Source organism: Myodes glareolus, chromosome 9 (assembly GCF_982192425.1).
Source record: "Myodes glareolus chromosome 9, mMyoGla1.1, whole genome shotgun sequence".
In the NCBI taxonomy this organism is placed as follows: Eukaryota; Metazoa; Chordata; class Mammalia; order Rodentia; family Cricetidae; genus Myodes; species Myodes glareolus.
In genome coordinates, this window is record NC_142034.1 from 6,447,926 (window position 1) to 6,470,065 (window position 22,140).

The following is a 22,140-nucleotide window of genomic DNA, read 5'->3' on the forward strand; positions in this document are numbered from 1 at the left end:
TTTTTAAAGATTTATTTATTTATTTATTTATTTATTTATTTATTTATTTATTTATTTATGATGTATACAACATTCTGCCTCCATGTATGCCCACATGCCAGAAGAGGGCGCCAGATCTCATTATAGATGGTTGTGAGCCGCCATACGGTTGCGGGGAATTGAACTCAGGACTTCTGGAAGAGCAGCCAGTGCTCTTAACCACTGAGCCATCTCTCCAGCCCCCCTTTCTTGCCTTTAGAAGCCATTGTGGTACCCAGGTAGTTGCAGCAGGCTTTCTTTTGGGCCACCAACCGGCTCCCAAAGAAAGACACAGAGACTTAATATTAGTTATGAGTCCTTGGCCTTAGCCTATGCCTGTCCCACCAGCTCTATAACTTAACCTGTTTCTCTTCATCTGTTTTGCCTCGGGCTTTTCTTTCCTTCTGGATGTCCTCCTGTGTCTGGTTGGCTGGTGGGGGCAGCTATCTGGCTGGCCCTGGCATCTCCGTCTCTTTCTCCCTCATTCTCTCCTCTCCCAAGCCTAGATCCCTCCTCCTACTTATTCTCTCTGCCCACCAGCCAACCTATCCTTCTCCTGCCTAGCTACTGACTGTTCAGCTTTTCATTAGACCAATCAGGTGCCTGAGGCAGGCAAGGTATCTTTACATAATGAAGCAAATGCAGCATAAACAAATGTAACACATCTTTACATAGTTAAATATTCCACAACAGACAGTGGTGGCACATGCCTTTAATCCCAGCATTTGGGAAGCAAAGGCAGGCAGATTTTGAAATTCAAGGCCAGCCAATTCTACATAGAGAGTTCCAGGGGGGGAAAAAAAGGAGGAGGAAGAGGAAGAAGCCATTGTGCGTAGAGTACAGGTAAGGAGTAGGACCTCATTTTGGAGAGCCTACTAAAATTACTTGGGGTTCTTCTGAATGGGAAAGGTATCTACTAGCCCCTACTTATTCTTTTATCCGGTTACTTATTACTATCGGCACAGGCACATAAATGCTTATTTTTTGTTTAGGGTTATAACGACAATATTCTATCTTTTTTAAAATTCTTTTCTCTTTTTGCCATTAATATGGGCCCTAACTCAGGTGCTCACATTGCTCAGCATTTTACCAGCTGTCTCCCCAGCACTAGGCTCCACTCTTTTTAAGAATAATAATGATAATAAAATTACATGTAATATGTAAACAAAATAAAATATGTAATGTTATAACGTTATTATTATTTTGACAATTTGAATTCTACATATTTTAAAACTTAGCATTATTGAAGCATCATTTACAATGTCAGTTTACCCAGGCATGTAGGCATACACCTGTATTCTGGAGAAGTGGAGGCATGAGGATCAGAAGGTCAGGGCCAACATAAAAAAATTCTAGGCTAATCAAGGCTATGTAAGAAAGACCCTGCCGGCAGGCGGTGGTGACACACCAGAGGCAGAGGCAGGCAGATCTGTGAGTTTGAGACCAGCCTGGTCTACAAGAGCTAGTTCCAGGATAGGCTCCAAAGCTACAGAGAAACCTGTCTAGAAAAATAAACAAACAAACAAAAAGAAAGGCCCTGTCAGCCAGGTGGTGGTGGCGCATGGCTTTAATTCCAGCACTCAGAGGCAGAGGCAGGTGGATCTCTGTGAGTTCAGTGTCAGATTGGTCTACAGAGCTAGTTCCAGGACAGCTAAGGATAAAAAACTCTGTCTAGAAAAAACAAGCTCCCCCCCCCCAAAAAAACCCTGTCTCAAAAACAACACAAGAAGCCAAATGTATGGCATAAGCCTGCAATCGCTCAGAAGGCTGCGGCAGAAGGATGAAGAGTTCTAGGCCAACATGGGCTACATATAGAGACTAGTTCACAAAACAAACACAAATCCTTACAATTAGAGGCACCATTCTAAATGCATAGTTGGGCAAGTCTTAACCAGTGCCTCCTTTTAGGGAACTACAGGCACACGAGTGTGCATGAACAGAAGTAAATTCCTCAGACAAGGGATTTGTCTAGTGATGTCAGCTTCCCATTTCAGCTCTAGACAAGACCAAGTTCCCTAGCGGGGGTAAATAGGGGGCAAAAACACACACACCTGCAGTGATTTTCTCTGTATGTCAGCAGTTCGGGAACTTTGCTAACTGTACCCAGGAGGGGTGTAGAGGGCAAAGGTACGGGCGACATGGCTGTGCCTGCCCACCTCTCCCAAGGCACCGGGCTCACCAAGGTGGGGGACGGAGGATGAGATGCCCTCCCAGCCTCTTCTCCATGCATCTGCTCACATCTACCGTCCTCATCCTCTCCTTTTCACGCCCGTTTGGCAGTGCCACCGCCTCCGCCCAGGCGGAGTGGAGGGCTCAAGAGGGTCCTGTGCCCCTGGAAGGTTGGCTGGCCTCGCATCTGTTGCCCCGTGGGGGCGGGCAGAACTGCGGAGGCGTTGGAAGGGGCTGAACCTTTGGCCTTGGTCCTAGGGGGCGGTGCCGGGCGCGAACCGTCCCAGGTCCCTCCCAGGCGGGAACAGAACAGGCGGTGCCCGGGCAGCTGCGGAGCCATGGACGGCAGCGGGCCTTTCAGCTGCCCCATCTGCCTGGAACCACTCCGGGAGCCGGTGACACTTCCCTGCGGCCACAACTTCTGCCTCGCCTGCCTGGTTGCGCTCTGGCCGCACCGGAGTGCGGGCAGCACCGGTGGTTCCGGAGGTCCGGCCCGCTGCCCACTGTGCCAGGAGCCTTTCCCCGACGGCCTGCAGCTCCGCAAGAACCACACGCTGTCTGAGCTGCTACAGCTCCGCCAGGGCTCGGGCCCAGGACCCATGTCCACCCCGGCTTCAGGCCCCGCCCGGGGCGCGACGCCCGAGCCCTCCGCGCCCAGCGCACCCCCTACGGCTCCGGAGCCTTCGGCTCCCTGTGCGCCCGAGTCCTGGCCGGCCGAAGAGCCGGTGCGCTGCGACGCATGCCCCGAGGGCGCCGCCCAGCCCGCCGCGCTCTCCTGCCTCTCCTGCCTCGCCTCCTTCTGCTCTGCGCATCTGGCCCCGCACGAACGCAGCCCCGCGCTGCGCGGCCACCGCCTGGTGCCGCCGCTTCGCCGGCTGGAGGAGAGCCTGTGCCCTCGCCACCTGCGCCCGCTGGAGCGCTACTGCCGCGTGGAGAGGGTGTGCCTGTGCGAGACCTGTGCCGCTCAGGAGCATCGCGGCCACGAGCTGGTGCCGCTGGAGCAGGAGCGCGCGCTTCAGGAGGTGGGGCGTGGGCGCCTTGAACGGGCACGTGGAGATGGGTGACAGGCGGGGCAGGAGAGCCATTTAGTCCCCCCACCCCCGCTCTCCTCGGGCTGTGTCTTTTGTTAGTTTTATTACTTTTGTGAATGTGTACGTGGAGATTAAGAAAACATCTTGGTGAAGTTGGTTCCCACCTTTATGTGGGTTTCAGCTCTCTGACTCAACAGGCGCTGCCTTAGTTTCTCCTTGGTTCCCACCTTTACGTGGGTTTCAGCTCTCTGACTCAATAGGCGCTGCCTTAGTTTCCTCCTCTAACTTGAGGCTCTTTGCAACCCCTTCCGGTCTACAGTGTCTTTCTCTGGGGCTGGTGTGGATGGAAGGGGAGTCAGAAAGGACCACTGAGTAGATGAAAGAGTGGCAAAGAGCCGAATGGAGGGTGTGTGTGTGTGTGTGTGTGTGTGTGTGTGTGTGTGTTTGTGTGTGTGTGTGAAGCTGGGTCAGCGTGGGTGTAAAGCCAGAGGTATCTGGGTTAGGCCCTTGGAGCCGGTGGCTACCAGGAGCGACTGCCTGCGGGCGTGGCCCCATGGCTGATGGAGCTCTTCTTGCTGGTCCCAATTCAGATTTGTCCTGGACTGAGTCAGCCACTGTGGATGGGTGTGGCAGCCACCAGGAGTATGATGGAGGTTGGGCTGGTCACACAGAACTTCTCTGTCCGAGTGTTCTGGGGCCGTCGGGAGCATGTGCCCAGTGTCCCACCACCTCCCACCCCCAGTTTCCTTTGGCCTCCATCCCGGTCTTGGCGCCTTTAGCTCTGGGATTTTCCGTCTCTCAGGCCTGGAGCTGTGACTCATAAGACCCAAGGGATTTGCCCGGAATCCCCATATTTTAGGACTGGATTGGGGGTGCAGGGTCCTTTGAAACTAATCCCCAGTGCTCCCCTCTAGTTCAGTCACACCCCAATCCTACCCTCTCAGTCTTTGCCTCTACCCCACCAGGGGGGAAAAATCCCAAACAAATTGAGAACCTTAGATAGCCCTATACTGACTTCTCTGATCAACAGGTAGTCAGAGGCACACAGCCTGCTTCCTTGCCAGGCATTTGGGAATGGCACCAAGCTGAACCAGGGGTGAACTGGGCATATTTTGTCATTAGACACCAGGCTCACAAAGCCCCATCCACAGGCCGAGCAGTCCAAAGTCCTGAGTGCTGTGGAGGACCGCATGGATGAACTGGGTGCCAGCATTGCTCAGACCCGCCGAACCGTGGCCCTCATCAAGGTCAGACCCCACGCTAATCCTCCTGGGCACCCCTGAAGCAGGCCTCAAATTGTACATAAACTTTTAGCATGGACCACCCTGATTAGGAACTGCTCATCCCTACTAAGCAGGAGCACCTCGTTTCCTGAGACATGGCTCAAATCCAGAGCTTGGACTGGTCCTCTCCGTAGGACTCAGTGGGCACACACAGTCAGGGAAGGAATCTGAAGCCAAGTTGAGTCTTTGCCTCCACTCTCCAATCCTGCAGAGTGCGGCCTTGGCAGAGCGGGAGAGGGTGAGCCAGATGTTTGCCGAGGCCACAGCCACCCTACAGAGTTTCCAGACCGAGGTGCTGGGGTTCATCGAGGAGGGAGAGGCCACGATGTTGGGCCGCTCCCAGGGTGACCTGCGTAGACAGGAGGAACAGCGCAGCCGCCTGAGCCGGGCACGTCACAACCTCAGTCAGGTTCCAGAAGCTGACTCAGTCAGCTTTCTTCAGGTGAGGGCAGCTCCTGAGCCACAGGGGGAATCCGAGTGATGAGGGTCGGGGTTGAGAAATGATGGCAGAGGCGATGGGTACCTGGCCTTCCAGGACAGTCGCTACCTTCCCCGGCTGGGGGAAGCTATGGCCAATGAGCCTTAGTGGGCGTTTGTCTGGTACAGGAACTCCTGACACTACGGCTGGCCCTGGAGGAGGGGTGCGGCCCTGGCCCTGGACCCCCCAGGGAACTCAGCTTCACCAAGTCCTCCCAAGTGGTCAGAACATTGAGAGACATCCTGGTCTCAGCCTGCGCCAGCCAGTGGGAGCAGCTGCGGGGGCGGGGCAGCGATGAGGACGAGCTGCAGAAACATGGCTCAGAAGGTGGGTGCCCCTCCAAGATGACCCACACCCCTCCCCCAGATTTACCATGTAAATCTGGTGTCCATCCGGAAATGGAGGAGGGAAAGTGTCTGGCACTGGGGGAGGGGGCCATAACCCTGCCAGGAACTGAAGTTACGCCCCACACACACACACACAGGGGGCGGAAGGGATTCTTCTTGCTCGCCCACGAACTTCAGAGAGATCAAGGCCTTGCATGCAAGGAGGCAGGAGGGGGGGGGAATCAAGCAACACACGTGCGTGAGAACACGGTCCCGTATGGGCGTGTCTGTCACCACATAGCTGGGGGCTTTTGAAGGCAGGGTGGAGGAAATTACAGCCACAGGTGGGGGTGGGGCATTAGGAGGGTAGCCGCGCAGCCAGTCACGGGTATCAAGAGAGATGGCTTCCACACCGCTCCTTTCTGTGCAGCCGATGTGGACTCCCAGGACCCTGACAGCACCAACCTGCTGGAGAATGAGCCTCCCAGGGACTATTTCCTCAAGTGTAAGTAGCCGGCTCGCCGCTACCAAAGCACCTCTGTTAACTGCTAAGCTTCAGGAACACAGAGCTCGGGAAGCCCCTCCTTAATCTCTGGGGTGAGCAAGGTCATCTCCGTGGGTGGTCCCCATTAGTGCTGGACAGGCTGTGTTTGGGGGAGGTGGGTCCCTGCGGGGGACTGTCCCGTCGGAGCCTGACTGTGACCTGTGTCTTTCTCCCATCCGTGGGGTCCAGTCGCCTACATCGTGGACCTGGACAGCGACACGGCAGACAAGTTCCTGCAACTGTTCGGAACCAAGGGCGTCAAGAGGGTATTATGTCCCATCAACTACCCGGAGTCGCCCACCCGCTTCACACACTGTGAGCAGGTGCTAGGAGAGGGGGCCCTGGACCGGGGCACCTACTACTGGGAGGTAGAGATCATCGAAGGATGGGTCAGTGTGGGTGTCATGGCTGAGGGCTTCTCTCCGCAAGAGCCCTATGACCGGGGCCGCCTGGGCCGAAATGCACTCTCGTGCTGTCTGCAGTGGAATGGGCGTGGCTTCTCGGTCTGGTTCTGCGGGCTGGAGGCCCCACTACCTCACGCTTTTTCACCCACGGTTGGGGTCTGCCTGGAGTATGCGGACCACGCCCTGGCCTTCTATGCCGTTCGGGACGGAAAATTGAGCCTTCTTCGGAGGCTTAAAGCCTCTAAGCCACGCCGCAGTGGTGCCCTGGCCTCCCCCACTGACCCTTTCCAGAGTCGCCTGGACAGCCACTTTTCAGGGCTCTTCAACCACAGGCTCAAGCCTGCCTTCTTCCTGGAGAGTGTGGACGCCCACCTGCAGATTGGGCCACTCAAGAAATCATGTATATCCGTACTGAAGAGAAGGTGAGGCCGGCCTGTCTCGTCCTGCAGTGGCCTTGCCCGTATTTCCCGGGAGAAGAAGGAGCCAGCCTCAGAGACCCCCCACACTGCCAACTGCCCCACTTCCAGAGGTCCCTGCCTTGTATAACTAGACCTTCCACTTTTCAAGACAGGGGTCCCCGGCGGCCCCTTGCAGGACTTGTTTGGGGAGGAGAACTTCAGCTGGGACAACTCCAGACTGCCCCAGCCCTTCTTTTCCAGGTTTCGAGAACTACCTGGCACACAGTAGGTGCTCAATAAATGTTTGTGGCATGCACGACTCCCTTTTTCATGCCTCAGCCACCAGAGGTTCCTTCCTATGACTTCTCAGCCTTCAAGGTCTGGGAATAGGGGCAGGCAAGGTGGCTCTACCTGTAAGGGGTTTGCCACCAAGCCTTCGGACCTGAATTCGATTCCTGGAACACACATGGTAGAAGACGAAACTGACTCATACGAATTGTCCCCTGACCTCTCACTGCGTGTCCTGGTGCATGGAGCACAGACACGGGCAGAAGCACATGCATGCCCAGTAAATAAATAAAAACAAATGTGTAAGCCGAAACAGCAGGTGACATGCTCACTACATAAGCGTCAAGGGGACCCAAGTTCGAGCCCCAGAAAAGAATCACACTTGTAATGGCCACACTGGAGAGGTAGAGACAGGTAGGTTCCTGGCGCTTTGCTGGCCGCTAGCCTAACCTAATAGGTGAGCTTCAAGTAAGAAAGCTTATCTCAGAAACTAAGGTGGATGTCAGCAGAGACATGACATCTGGGACCTTTCATACATACAGGCACATATACCAAACAAACAGAATGAGCAGGTGAGAGAAGGTAGACTTCCCTCGGCCCGGGAGGAGGGGGCTGATACAGGCTGGCCTTCAGCTGCACCCTGGCTCTAGTCAGGGACAGCCAGAGGTAGCTTTTCCCAGAGTCCAGCTCCACAGTCATCCCTGTGGCTCACATTAGCTTTGGATGGGGGAGGGTACCCTCTGCAGTATTTTTATCCTTGATGCCACTAGCCAACTCTGGGCCTACTTTGTGTGTGTTGTGTCCAGAATTAAACACAGAGATCACACACCCAAAGCCAAGAGCCGGATGCCTGGGTATGGGCAAGAGAAATGGGAAGAGAGACTACCTGGGCTTTTTACACACACATGCACGCACACACGCACACACGCACACACGCACACACACACACCACATACACACACATACACCCCATATACACATACATACACACACATATATATATATATATATATATATATATATATATATTTACAGACACACACAAACACACCTGGAAGGATCTTCATTCTCATACGCATGCGCACGCTCTCTCTCTCTCTCTCTCTCTCTCTCTCTCTCTCACACACACACACACACACACACACACAGACACACACACACACACACACCTCAGTCCCTGCAGGGACTTGTCTGAGACCACCCAGGGTATGACTGGAATGGGAGGACATCTACAATAAGGGAGTCTCTGTCCTCTGGAGCATTGCATCTCTGCACCCATTATACCTCTGCTCCAGTACTCTGGGGACATCCTCCAGCCCTTGTGTCTCAGGGGAGCCTCTAGCTGGTGTCCAGGGAGGCCCAGCGCCCTCCACCTGCCCAGAAACTCTCTGCCCTGTGTTGGATAACCTAGGGCTATAGAGAGCACCTGTGTTTCCAGGCCAGCTCCCTCTCTAGGTTCTTTGTAGCCCCAGTGCACCCCAGAGGGCAAGGGGCAGACAGAAAGGCCTCCCAGCAGCTATACAAGGTCAGACAGGACAATGGGTGCGTTATGAAGCCAGACAGCAAGGCCATACAAGTCTAGCCCCAGCCGACTAAACTGCTAAAAATAACCCCTCCCACGGAGGCTGCCTGGCCCCAGCAACCAGGATGTTTTTTTTCCGGGTGGGGCCTCCCTGCTTCTGCTGCTTTGTGTTCCTAGGCCTGTTCCCATGGCAGCCACAGGTCCCACAGGTCCCAGTACATCTAACCGCCTAACCGCGGGGCTGTCAGTCTCCCATAGAGTCTCTTTTCACCTGCCCTGCTAACAGCCTCCGTCTTCCACAGAGCCCTGTCTTCCTACCTCCCCCAGCTCAGCACGTTCCACCCCGCATATTCCTGCTGTGGCAGCCCTCTGCTCGAGCGCAGAAAGCCCTGGCGTGCCCCGGAATGTAAGTATGGCAGACAAGGGCCTCACAGGCTGGAACTTCCCTGCTGGGATCTGGCTCCACCATCATGGCTGTGGTTTCAGCCACTCATAAGTATCTTGCTTGTAGAATGACTTTCAGTTTCCAGAGACTGTCACGGAACCTTAAGTGACGAGATGGGGATGGCTCAGCTGGTAAATGCTGCCAAACCCGACGACCTGAGTTTGTTTTCCAGCACCCACATGGTAGAAGAGGATCAACTCCCGCAAGCTGTTCTCTCTGATTCCTGCACCTGGGCTGCGGGTGGCATGTGTGCATCCACGCCCATGTGTACACACGCAAATTAAATAAATAAATATAAAAAAGGGAAAGAAAGAAGCTTCATCATCCCAAGTCCCCATGATACAGCTTTTGTAGCTCAAAATGGAGGAGAGAGTGGTGCTGGCTTGCCCACGGCTGCATGGGTCGCCGAGAAGGCCCAGGGTTCAGACCACACACCCCCATCCAGTCTAGAATGTCACACACAGCTCTGCACTTCCTCCGAGACCTTAAGCAAATGCGTAAGGGTGAGTTAGTGTCTGCATGTGTGTATGCACGCGTGCATGTATGTTGTGTGTATCTGGGTGTATTTATGTCTGCCTGGTCGAATACTTGTGTAGGGGTGGGTATATCTAGGTGTATCTAGCCGTGGGGGGGGGTTCCGGCGTCCCTCCAGGAACAAATAGGAAGAAATACAGCCACATGATGTGGCCACCACTGCCATACAGGCAGTGCGAGGGGGGTCCATCCATCTACCAGTCTTACTAAAGCTTTAGTCTGTTATAGTCAAAACTGCTTGAAGCCCAGAGTAGCGCACACCTGGACTCCAGCACTTGAGATGCTGGATGTTTAGATGCCTATGACAGCCTGGGCTATAGAGAAAACCTCATTTTTTAAAAAATTTATTTATTTATTTATTTATTTATTTTTAGTTTTTCAAGACAGGGTTTCTCTGTAGCTTTGGAGCCTGTCCTGGAACTCCCTGTGTAGACCAGGCTGGCCTCGAACTCACAGGAATCCTCCTGCCTCTGCCTCCCCGAGTGCTGGGATTTAAGGTGTGCACCACCAGTGCCTGGCATGAGACCTTGTCTTAAACAAAAACAAAAGGTTCTTTAAAAAAACTTTTTATTTTTTAATGACAAGGTCTCATTCTGCAGCCCACATGATCTTTGGAATGAGCTATGTAGCCCCAACTGGCCTCCAGTCCTGGAAGTTCTCCTGCCTCTGACCCCTAAGTTCTAGGACTGTAGGCATATATCACCGTTAAAAAGAGAAAACACTAAAGGTTTATGGATCTGGCCCTGTCACCTTTTATAAAGGAGAAAGTCCAAGTTCTTAGACAGTAGCCCAGGACTCCCCTGTTCAGGACACTCTCTCCACCCATGGCTTAGGCGAACAGCGCTGGGGATGACCCTCACATGCCTTAGCAACAAGAAGCCCCGGGTAGATCCCTAGTACCCCCCCAAAAGGAAAAAAAAAAGTTTAAACAAAATATGTTTTCTGCGGGCCCCAGTTCCCACAGCCCCAGGGCCTCGGCAGAGGTGCCGGTGGGTCTGTGGTCTCAGAGGCTCCCATTAGAGCCCCAGCTAGCCTCAGACAATGTGGAGGGGTGAAGGTCTGAGGCTGTAGCTGTGAACTCATTACAGTTCCCTGGAGCCAGGCAAGGAGCCAACCTCCACTGGAGCTTTGTTTCTGTGGGAAAATGAGCTCCAGAGCGCAAACAACCGGCCGAGAATGGGCTTGTGCCTCACTTGCTCTTGGCAGCCGCACACGGCCAGGTTCTGGCGCTCCAGGAGGGAAGAGGCCCACCGCCCTCCTCCTGCCCTTTTCCAGCGCCGCTCGTTGCCCCTCCTCCCAGAGCGAGCCTGGGAGTCTGCGCAGAGCCTGTGGCTAAGCTGTAGGGCCTGGCGGGAAGCTGGGCTGAGCTGGGTGCGGCTGAGGTTTGCATTGGGGGCCCAGGAAGGAAAATAACTCTTAGCCCGTCACTGTCCCGTCCAGCCCACATATTCCCATTCAGTGGCAACAATAAGAAGAATCTGGAAGCTAAGGCCATTGCCTTTTTGTACAATCCCATCTTTTGGTGGATGCCTGAGACCCGCTGACAGAGCCCAGGAAGTGGCTCAGAAACAGAGTGTTTACTTAGCGTGTAGGAGGTCAGAGATTGCATCCCCGGCACTAACAAACAAACACAACAACCCAAAAAAAAAAAAAAAAACCCAAAAAAAGAAGACTGGAGAGATGGCTCCGCAATTAAGAGAACTTGCTGTTCTTCCAGGGGACACAGGTTCAGTTCCCAGGACTTACACTGTAGCTCACAGCCATAAGCAACTCCAGTTTTAGGGATCTGTCGCCCCTTCTGGCCTCCTCTGGCACTGAGCACATGTGATACACAGACCTACATGCATACACTTAAAATGAAAATAAATAAAAGAGGGGGGGGGAGAAAAAGAGAGAGAGAGGAGAGAGAGACAAAGAGAGGAGAGAGAGAGAGAGAGAGAGAGAGAGAGAGAGAGAGAGAGAGACTATAAACTTAGAAGGCTGAACCTCATTGTTCTTCCCTAGCAGACTTAGAAACAGCTAGGAAGAGCCCATGACATCACATACTCAGTGTTATCTGAACTGTGATGGGCAGGAAACAGTCTTTGATAGTTTACGTATTTTCCTTAACCCCCCCTCCCCATTCCTACCCTCCACCCACCAGCCTTCTACTTTGTGGTTTTTCTAGACAGGGTTTCTCTGGAACTCCCTCTGTAGACCAGACTCACCTCAAACTCAGAGATCCCCCTGTCTCTGCCTCCCCAGTGCTGGGATTAAAGGCATGCACCACCACCGCCCGGCTGCAGATGTGATTTTTAAAGAGAGAAAAAGGGGAGATCTGAGTTAGAATGGGTTAGGATGGGGAAGTATATTTTGTTTGGGCATGTTAATTAGGTGAGCCAAAGGGTGCTTTTGATTGCTGGACTTCAATTCTTTGGTGGCTGAACCTTGGTAGTCAGCCTCAAGGGAATAGACATTGGGGGCTAGCTTTAGAAATGTAACCCGTTTTGTAGCAAGGCAGCGGGAATTGGGGAAAAGGACAAGGCCTGCTAGAACCACATACTCAAGTGGGCTAGTGTCCCTTCATTGGGGGTCTCATGCATGCTCGACAAACTCCTTTCAAGTGACTTCATTTTTTTAAATTTTTTTTCTTTTCTTTTTTCTTTTCTTTTTTTTTTTCTTTTTTGGTTTTTCTGTAGCTTTTGAGCCTGTCCTGGAACGCTCTCTGTAGATCAGGCTGGTCTTGAACTCACAGAGATCCACCTGCCTCTACCTCCTGAGTGCTGGGATTAAAGGCGTGCACCACCACCGCCCGGCTGTGTCTTAGTTTTCTATTGCCACGATAAAACAACTTGACTAAGGGAACTGTGTTAGAAAGTTCCAGTGAGATGAGCCCACCGCCATTGCTGTGGGAAGCATGGCGGCAGCGGCTGAGAGCTCACGTCCTGAACTGACTGACAGCAGCCACCACGCAGAGAGCAGACTGGGCAGAGTGTGAGCCTTTGAGTTCTCAAATGCCACCTTCAGTCACACATTTCCAGCAAGGCCACACCTCCTAAACGGCCCAAAAGGCACCACCAACCACAGGCCAAGCATGTAAATAGTCTAGGACACTGAGTCCTTTGTGCCTTGGTTCTGGGGCAATAAGAAAGTGAAGAAAGGACAGACAAACAGACTCACCCACAGGAGAGCTGAGGCCAGGTGGGTGGTGAGCACTGATGGAGATATACTACCAAAAATAGTATACAGAAAACTCCGAGTGTTTGTTTTATACATCTGAATGGAGGCAGCGGGTCTATGGCATTAAGCTGAACGAGCAGGCAGGCCTAGCTGTTTACCGGAGGTGTCCATAGATGTGTGGTCTCAGGCTGGGGTCACCCCAGGAGGAATCTGTAAATGACAGCACACACCAATGAGAGGAAGGCTCTGCCTATTCGTGAGCGTAGTGAGTCTCCACGGATCCGAGGCACCAGGGTCCTTGACATGGCAGAGACCGTATCAACAGCACACAATGGCTCAGGACTTTATCAGCAACCCACATGGGCAACATCTCATCCAAAACGCCACACAAAGTGGGCTACATCCACAGCTCTTTCTTTTCTTCCTTTCTCTCCTTCCTTCCTTCCTCTTGTCTTGACTTCCTTCCCTTCCTCCCAGTACTGAAGAACACCCTGAGTTCCGGAATCAGAAAGCTGAACTAGGGACATAGCTCAGTGACCGAGCGCACGCTTGGCGTGGGACATGATGCTGACCTCAATATCAAAAGCTATGGAACTGGAAAGTCTCAGTTCAGGGACTGGAGAAAGAAGGATTTGCCACGCTAACGTTAGAATCTGAGCCTGGATCCTAGCGCCCCCGTGAAAAGCCAGCGCTGGGGAGTGCCTGGAATCCCACTACCGGGCTTGCGGTTAGGAATCTGTCTAGCTAAGTCAGTGAGCTCCAGGCTCAGGGAGAGACCCTGTCTCGGAAAATACCTGATATCAGCCTCTGGCCCTGACACACTAATACACGTGTATACCAGCACACACTCCTGTGCACACACACACACAGGAATGCATACCTATATATATTCACACAAATAGATAGAAATACATTTCAAAGGATTCTAGTTCATTCATTTTCTCTCTCTCTCTCTCTCTCCCTCTCTCTCTCTCACACACACACACACACACACACACACAGAGTCTCACTATCTCACTATGTAGCCCAGGCTACCCTTGAATTTGTAGCAATCTCCCCCTTTGCTCTGACTCTTCAGTATTGGTTTGGAGCCATCTTTAGCGGTAACTCGCCTCTCTGGGTTTCTGGGGCTTAACATGGAAATGGACAGCAGAAGTTTGCACAAACACTGCTCCATCAGGAATCGCTCAGCACAAACCCTGAAGCTGTGTCTGGGGATTTGGAACTGGACAGAGGTCCAGGCTGGGAGCCCAAGGGTGGGGCTCCTCTCCATAGCAACCAGAAAGAGCCTGCAACATGGGCCAGCCCTGCCTTCTGACGAAGGAGCAGGGACCTGGTGTTCCTCAAACGCATGTGGCCAAAAAAGGCCTCGCCCTGAAATAGCTCAGGTCCACATTGGCATCTCACATGGCAACTGCCACCCCACCTCAGCTCAGCCAACAGCACAGGGCAGAAGGTGGAGGCTTTGCCAAGAAGTGTGTTCCTTTTGTTGGTTTATTTGGAAGATAACTGACTAGGTAGAAAGAAAACTCAGTGCACCAGGAAGGAATAATTCCATAGCCCTCAGGTATGAGAGAAGTCCGGCCACAGACACACAGACACACACACACACACAAACACACACACACACACACACACAACTTTGTGGGTTATGAATGAAAAGGGCTGGCCTCATATACACAAATCCTTGGGTTTGATCCCAAGGTGGGTGCAGGGTACCCGGTTTGGTCTGCTTTTCCTGAACTGCATAGAGAATGTGCCCTGAACACTAGCTTGCATTCATCACCCTCTGCTTCCTGCTTGTGGATGTGACAAGTGGCTTCAAGCTGCCACCTTGACTGCCCTGCCACGATGTCATTGATGTCATTACCCTGTCATTTCTCCGTGCTTGTGTGTGTATATGTAGCAGGAGGACAGAGTGGGCTGGAGTTACAGACAGTTGTGAGCTGCCTGATGGGGTGCTGGGAATTGAACTTGGGTCCACTGCAAGAACAATAGATGCAAGCGGGGCGGTATGGTGCACACCTTTAATCCCAGCACTCGGGAGGCAGAGGCAGATGGAGCTCTGTGAGTTCAAGGCCAGCCTGGTCTACAAGAGTTAGTTCCAGGACAGGCTCCAAAGCTACAGAGAAACCCTGTCTGGAAAAACAAAACAAAACAAACAAACAAACAGAACAATAGATACTCTTAACCACTGAGCCACCTCTCCACCCTTTGCCAGAACAAACCCTTCCTCACTTAAGTTGTTTAGCAACGGGAGAAGAAATGGAGAAGCCACCTTTTGTCAAAAGGGGAAGACTTTTAACCTTGGCATGTTCTTTTGGGGGCCGTGTCTTCTCCCTCTATGGAATAATCTGGAGTTTACAGGACACCTTGGAATTGGCAGCCCTTCTGATAATCTGTCCACCCAGATGGTTTCTAGGGCACCCTACGCCGGAGCCCAAGTGCTCTGCACAGTGGCCGCTCCCACACTCCCCTGTGTTGTGGGATATTTGTGCACTGCTGTGATTGGTGTGATAAAGAGCTCAATGGCCAATAGTTAGGCAGGGAGGATAGGGGATTTCCGGGGAGAGAGAGGAGGAGGAATCTAATCGCGAGAATTATGCCAGGGAGATGCCAAGACACAGAGGGAGTCAGACATGCAGAATGAAAGAAAGATAAAAAGTCGCATGGTAGGGGGCTGGAGAGATGGCTCAGCGGTTAAGAGCATTGCCTGCTCTTCCAAAGGTCCTGAGTTCAATTCCCAGCAACCACATGGTGGCTCACACCCATCTGTCATGAAGCCTGGTGTCCTCTTCTGGCCTGCAGACAGAATACTGTATACATAATAAACAAATAAATATTTTAAAAAAAGTCGCATGGTAAAATGTAAATTAATAGAAGCAGGTTAAGGTAGGAGAGCTAGTGGGACAAGCCTAACGAAGGCCAAGCTTTCATAATTAATAATAAGCCTCCATGTCATTATCTGTGAGCCGGTGGCCCAAAGAGAACTCCAGCTACCCCCCTGGACCAAGCAAGGGTTCAGAATGATACCAGATCGTGGTCTCTCAGCTCCCAAACCCACAGCATTACATCAAGGCCACTGTCGCAAAGTGTGCGGGGGTAAAAAGGCCAGCCAAAGAAACACACTCTGGCCCTGAAACCAGAGCCAAAAGGTTAAAAGGGGCCGCTTTGGCCCTAAAACTGAAACACACTCTGCTGCCCCTGCCCAAGTCAGTATAAAAAAAAACAACCAATCCCTGAGCAGGAAAACCAACCAATCCCTGAGCACAAAGCCAACCAATCCCCGAGCACAAAAACCAGCCAGTCTCTGAGCTTGTCTAAATCAGGGATTGAACTCTGACCAATTCCCACCCTGAAAATCTTCACCCTGAGACAACGCTGCCCCTAAGAAGCCCTATATAAGCCCTGGTCCTGTTCAGTCTGCTGCTGCCTTCTTCGCCAGGGCGGAGACAGCCGCCCTCCAGATTCTTTGTGGAGCTGTTACACTGCGGAAACCTCCCCCTGGAGCAGGGCTGTAAGCTGCTAAGCTTGCGGTGACTTGGTGGTCCTCCTCCGCTCCCAACTGCCAGAATCTCTTTCCATCCTAACTGCAATACTTACAGAGTGCCCAAGCCAAGTGACTTAATTCAAATGTATCCTCACAGGATGGGAGGCTGTTCAGGTTTGACTCCTTCTGGAGGGTGTAGCAGGGAATCTGACCATGTCTTTCTCTGGTGAGTAGTTTGCTGACCCGGCTTGGCAATCAACAGTCCTTGGCGTGTAAGCCTTCGCCTTGATCTTTGCCCAGTACTCTCACGCGAAGAATTGCGTTTAAATTTCCCTTCTTGGAAGGTGTCTTAGATTTCCTGTTGCTGTGACAAGAGCATCTTAAGGGAGGAAGGGTTTTCGTTTGTTTTTGGCTGACAATCATCATGGTGGCACGGATACAGCAGCAGGAACTTCAGGAGGCAACGGTCACATCGCATCCACAAACACGAAGCAAGCTGGGGGCTGGAGAGCTGGCTCAACAGCTTAGAACACTTGTTCTTCCAGATGGCTGGAGTTCAATCCTCAGCACCCACGTGGTGGCTCACAGCCATCCGTAACTCCAGTTCCGAGGGACCTGATGTCCTCTTCTGACCTCAGAGGGCACTGGGCAGGCATGCGGTGCACATATATGCATTCATGCAAGCAAAATAGTCATATCTATAAAATGAACACATCTAAATACAATTTTTTAAAAAGACTGATAAAATCACCCAGCATATGAAGGCGCTTGTCTCCAAGCCTGACGCCCCAACTTTATCCCCAAGACTCATTTTGGAGGGAGCACCCCCATTCTGAAAAGCTGTCCTCTAACTTCCATACATGTAAAGGTGCACACGCTTAATAAACATAGTTTTTAAATTTTCCAAACAACAACAACAACAACAACAACAACAAAACAAAATTTTAAGGAGGCAGCGAGTGATGGATGCTTGTTCTCGGCTCCCTTTTATGTAGCCCCGGATCCCAGTTCAGGGGATGATGCCACCCACAGTGGATGGAGCCTCCCACCTCATTAAGACAATTAAGATAATCCCTGAAATTCATGCATAGAGGCTCATCTCCTAGGTAATTCTAATTTTATATGTTTATTTTATTTGATGTATATGCATGGGTATTTTACTTGTGTGCTTGTTCGTGCACTACCTTTTCAGGTATGCAGTACCTGAAAAGGCCAGAAGAGGGCAGCAGATAACCTGGGGCTTGATTGACTGAGAGTTGGATGCCACCGTGTGCACCAGATGCTGAAAATGAACTCGGGTCCTCTAGGAAAAAAAAAGTCACCGTTCTTAGCTGTTGAGTCAACTCTGCGGCCCCTCAGGTGATTCTGGCTCTCATCAAATGATGGCGTAAGTTAGGGCTACCCAATGTCTTATCTCATAATGTCTTTCACAATTCTGTTTCCAAATAAAGTCGAAGATGAAGGGTTAAGACTCCAGCATGAAGCCGGTAGTGGTGGCGCACGCCGGTAGGATTTGCTGAAGGAGGCAGAGGCAGGAGGATCACGAGTTCGAGGCCAGCCTAGGCTACACATTTAAAAAAAATTATAAAAAAAAAAAAAGACTCCAGCATGAATTTGGGCGGCAGGGATGGGGGACAGTGGTGATGCTGAGCGTGATGTACACAATGCAGTCCATAATACCCACCTGCTAAACTGCTCCCTGAAGATCTGTGAGCCCCACTGCAGTCCCATGTCTCCATTGCCCGTGGCTTCATGTCCCACCCTGCTAAAAGGGGGTGCTGAAAAGACCTGGGGTTCCAACATTCCCTTTGGTCTTCTAGGCTTGGGATGGTGCCTGCTAGCCTTATAACCCCTAGCCTCCTTTCTGGTTATTTCTTTTTCTATTTCAGTTAGCTAAGTAGCCTCCTGCTGGCTTCAGTCTCAAAATCCTCCCGCCTCTCCCTCTCAAATCCTGGGATTAGATGCGTGCGTCACCACATCCATCTCCTAGTTAATTCTTTACACAAATCCCCCCTGCTCAGATAGCTAGTGTGGGCGCAAGACAGCAGCCTGAACCTCACGTGAATCCCCAAACTCTGCTCGTCCTGAAGCTTTATAAGGCTTTTCTCGCCCCCCTCCCTTCAGTCCAAGCTATGTGCAACCAAGAGACCTTGGATCCCCAGCCATAGCCTGGGCCCTTATGCCTACTGAGTTTATGGTAACCTGCAATCAACCAGCCTTAAAACAGACTGTTAGAAAAGTCCGGGGCCAAAGGTGGCATGCCTGTATTTCAGCAGTGAGAAGGCAGAGGACGGTATGAGTCTGAGGTTACCCTAAGGTACATTTCGAGAACCTGTGTCAAAAACAAAAACAAATTACCAGGTGGAGGTGGCACACGCCTTTGATCCCAGCCCTCGGGAGACACAGGCAGGTGGATAAATTCGAGGCCAGCCTGGTCTACAGAGCAAGTTCTAGGACAACCAGGGCTACACAGAGAAACCCTGTCTCGGAAAAAATAAAATCAAAACTGGGCATTGGGTATGGTGGCACTTGCCTGCAACCTTAGCACTTAGCAAGTGGAACCTGGGGAATCCCGAGTGTAAAGTTGGTTTTGGGTACAAAGGGAGTTCTAGGCCAACTTGGGCTACATGCAACCCTATCTCAAAATAAATAAATACTTAAAATTGGAGAATTCATGAGATTGCCCTAAGATCTAAGAAAAGACTTAATTTTATTATTATTTTCTTTGGTGGGATTAGAGATTTGAACTCAGGGCCTCATATAGTATAGGCAAGCACTCTTAACACTAAGCTATAATACGATCCTATTTTATAATTTTTCTTTTAAGGCAGGGTCTCGCTAAGTTGCCAGGCTTGTAGCCCTTAACTTACTATCCCCCTGCCTCCCAAGCTTCTCACTGTCTTCTCTTCCATTTTGTTGTATGTGTGTGAGTGTTTATCTGCATGTCTGTCTGGTCACCACATGTGTGCAGTACCCATGGCAGCCAAAAGAGGGCACCAGTTCTCTGGAACTGCAGTTGTAAATGGTCCTTAGTGCTGGGAACCCAACTCAAAGCTGATAGATTGGGCTGGAGAGGTGGCTCAGAGGTTAAGAGCACTGACTGCTCTTCCAGAGTTCCTGAGTTCAATTCCCAGCAACCACATGGTGGCTCACAACCGTCTGTAATGAGATTTGGTGCCCTCTTCTGGCCTGCAGGCATACACGGAGGCTGAATACTGTGTATATAATAAATAAATAAATAAACTTAAAAAAAAAAGCTGATAGATTGAGCAGGGAGTGAGTGCTTTTAACCACCAGACTGTCTCTCCAGCCCCATCATCTATGTTCTTAGTAGAAAGAAAAAGAAAAGCTATGATTTTTTTTCCCCTATACTATAGACCTGCAAAGTGAAGTAAATGCTAATAGCTAAAGCTAATCCTGCCACCAGGGAGTTGAGGATGAGCTAAGTCACGCTGTCTCCCCTATCCAGGATGCTTACTCTGAGACCCTAAACATCCAGAGTCAAATGGACGAAGATCCCAGTGCCTCAAGCACATACTTTACCCTGCAACCTTCCCTTTCTTCTTTAGTTTATTTCAAAAGGAACAAATAGTAACAAAAAAGGGACAGAGGGAGAATAGACAAAATAAATTCCCAAACTTGGCTTAGGGCAATGCTTTTATTGTTTTGTTTTTTAGCTATTGCAATTCATGGTCTTCTGGGAAAGATAATATTCATGATAAAATGTTGAAATAACTTTAGATGAACTGGAGCAGATTACAATTGTTCTAGGAAATCAGTTTTCTACCACCTACCCAGCTGTCATTTGGTCAGAAGCCCAGTGACCTCTGGCCTAGCAGTGGCTCTCTGACAATTCTCAGTTCCTATAAAGTATCCTTCCCAGGAGCCAAGAGATGGCTCTTGTAGGGGGCTTGGAACACCCACATCCACCAGTTCACAACCTTGCCTGTAACCGCAGTTCCTGGTGCTCCAGCGCCCTCTTCTGGCTCCTGTGGGCTTCTGCACTTAAATTCATAGAGGCTCACACAGGTACACACATCTTTTCAGCAAGACAAACAGGAAAGAAAGGCATCAGACTTCTGAAGGGGAGTGTCCTAGGCTGTCTCCCTATCCTCTCAGCAATCAGGAGGCTGAGGCAGGAGGACTGCTTTGACGGAGGCAGAGACAAGTGGATGTCCGAGTTCGTGGCCAGCCTGGTTTACAGAGTGAGTTCCAGGATAGTCAGGATTAGAGAGAGAGAGAGAGAGAGAGAGAGAGAGAGAGAGAGAGAGAGAGAGAGAGAGACTGTCTCAAAAGAACAAAAGTCCAAGCACACACACACAAAAGGAACAGTGTGCTGGCCAAGCGGGTCAGTGGGAAAGGCTCTTGCCACCAAACCTGGGACCCACAGGGAAGGAGAAAACTGGCTCCCAGAATTTGTCCTCTGCCCTCTACCGATCCAATATCGTACACACACACACACACACACACACACACACACACACACACACACTAGTAAAGTAATAAAAGTCAAAGAGCCGGTGTGGTGTGGTGGATAGGTTCTTTTAGCGTGCTCTGTGAGTCTGGCATCTCTCACCTGTATCAGGCTGATCAGCTGTTACTCCCAGGGTCCTGTCTGCATCCCTGCTTAGTGTGTGAGACTGGGCACAGTGGCCCACACCTGTACTCAGCTACTCCGCAAGGTAAGAGGATCCTTTAAACCCAGGAATTTGGGAGCTGGAGAGATGGCTCAGAGGTTAAGAGCACTGACTGCTCTTCCAGAGGTCCTGAGTTCAATTCCCAGCAACCACATGGTGTCTCACGGTCATCTATAATGAGATCAGGTGCCCTCTTCTGGCATGCAAGCATACATGGAAGGAATGTTGTATACATAATAAATAAATAAATCTTTAAAAAAATAAAAATAAACCCAGGAATTTGAAGCAAGCCTTGGCAACACAGCAGGCCACAATCTTTGGTTAGCTGTTTGTTTGGGGGGACAAGGCCTCACACTGCTGAAGATGCCCTAGAATCTCTGCTTCCCCGATTGCCCTATCAGATGCTGAGATTACAGTGATGGGCTGAAAAGCTCAGCTTGCAAGACTTTGCCTCCTTCTCCCTGTCACCCTCCCTCCTTTCTGTAGTCATAGTTTGTTTATGTTTCAACAAATAAAGCTTGCCTGAAGATCAGAGTGCAGAGTTAAGCCACTAGAGACCAGGGAGTGGTAGTATACACCTTTAATCCCACGAGGAGGTAGAAGGATCTCTGTTAGTTCAAGGCCACCCTGAGCTACACAAGACTGACCTGTCTGAAAGAGAAACAGCTCAGACAAAGGTGATCTCAGCACTTGGGGTCACATGACTGTGATCCCAGCACTAGGGAGGTGGATTCAGGAGGGGTACGGCTGGGCAGAGAGGAATATATGGCAGAGGGGGCAAAGGTTCACTGCAGTCTGAGGTTTGGTGGAGACAGCTGCAGTCTGAGAACAGGATCACCCCTTCGGTCTGAGTATTGGGAGAAGCAAAAGGACTCTCTAGTGCTTGGCTTTTTGGCTTCTCTGATCTTCAGGCAAGCTTTACACTACACCGTCCCTGTCCCTAACCCCTCTCCAGTTTGTCTGGTTTTGTTTAATGTGTCACATGGTCACCTGTTTTCTAAAACTCTCAAAGCTGGACGTTTTAGTTGATTAAGCCTGCTGCTATCTCTAAGGCCATGACTTCCTCTCCACAGCGTTTCCCGTCAGGAGGCCCCAGCGTGGCTTTGCGAACGTCTCTGTTCTGAGCAGTGTATTGTGTTTCTCAAATAGTACCTCCAAAACTGAGTGAGCTTGAGGCCTACAAAGCCAGGCTCTGCCTCTGACTCTATGTTTGGCAAAGAGTGGAGCTGGGGATGGGAAGGAACTGGACCTGGGTTCCCTTTTTTAGTCATGCTGGCATAACTGCACGGATTTTCCTCTTTTTTAAACTTTATTATTAATATTTAAAGATGGATGCTCACTGGGCCGTGGTGGTACACACCTTTAATCTTAGCACTCGGGAGGCAGAGGCAGAGGCAGGTGGATCTCTGTGAGT

At 51.0% G+C, this 22,140-nt stretch overlaps 1 protein-coding gene and 1 long non-coding RNA gene across 2 annotated transcripts; one reads left to right on the forward strand and one right to left on the reverse strand.

The window, feature by feature from the left end:
* Window positions 1–2,475: 2,475 nt before the first annotated feature.
* Trim47 (tripartite motif containing 47) lies at window positions 2,476–6,967 on the forward strand. Its single transcript, XM_085696058.2, has 6 exons — window positions 2,476–3,209; window positions 4,370–4,465; window positions 4,713–4,943; window positions 5,108–5,306; window positions 5,736–5,810; window positions 6,039–6,967. Exons 1-6 carry the CDS (start codon window positions 2,526–2,528, stop codon window positions 6,677–6,679), a joined length of 1,926 nt encoding a protein of 641 aa, XP_085552184.1. The 5' UTR covers window positions 2,476–2,525; the 3' UTR covers window positions 6,680–6,967.
* Window positions 6,968–9,862: 2,895 nt separating this feature from the next.
* On the reverse strand, window positions 9,863–12,806 carry LOC146893350 (uncharacterized). Its single transcript, XR_015738667.1, has 3 exons — window positions 12,600–12,806; window positions 11,648–11,719; window positions 9,863–11,290 (listed from the first exon to the last, which is right to left on the reverse strand). It is a non-coding gene; the product is annotated as an uncharacterized LOC146893350 (long non-coding RNA).
* Between the last annotated feature and the right edge of the window lie 9,334 nt (window positions 12,807–22,140).

What these genes read in the sequence shown, in the direction of transcription:
- Trim47 (XM_085696058.2), top strand. Translation starts at nt 2,526, where the DNA reads ATGGACGGCAGCGGGCCTTTCAGCTGCCCCATCTGCCTGGAACCACTC. An exon ending in ACTCAGTCAGCTTTCTTCAG is followed by an intron (nt 4,944 to 5,107) that starts GTGAGGGCAGCT and finishes TGTCTGGTACAG; the next exon opens with GAACTCCTGACACTACGGCT. An exon ending in GCAGAAACATGGCTCAGAAG is followed by an intron (nt 5,307 to 5,735) that starts GTGGGTGCCCCT and finishes CTTTCTGTGCAG; the next exon opens with CCGATGTGGACTCCCAGGAC.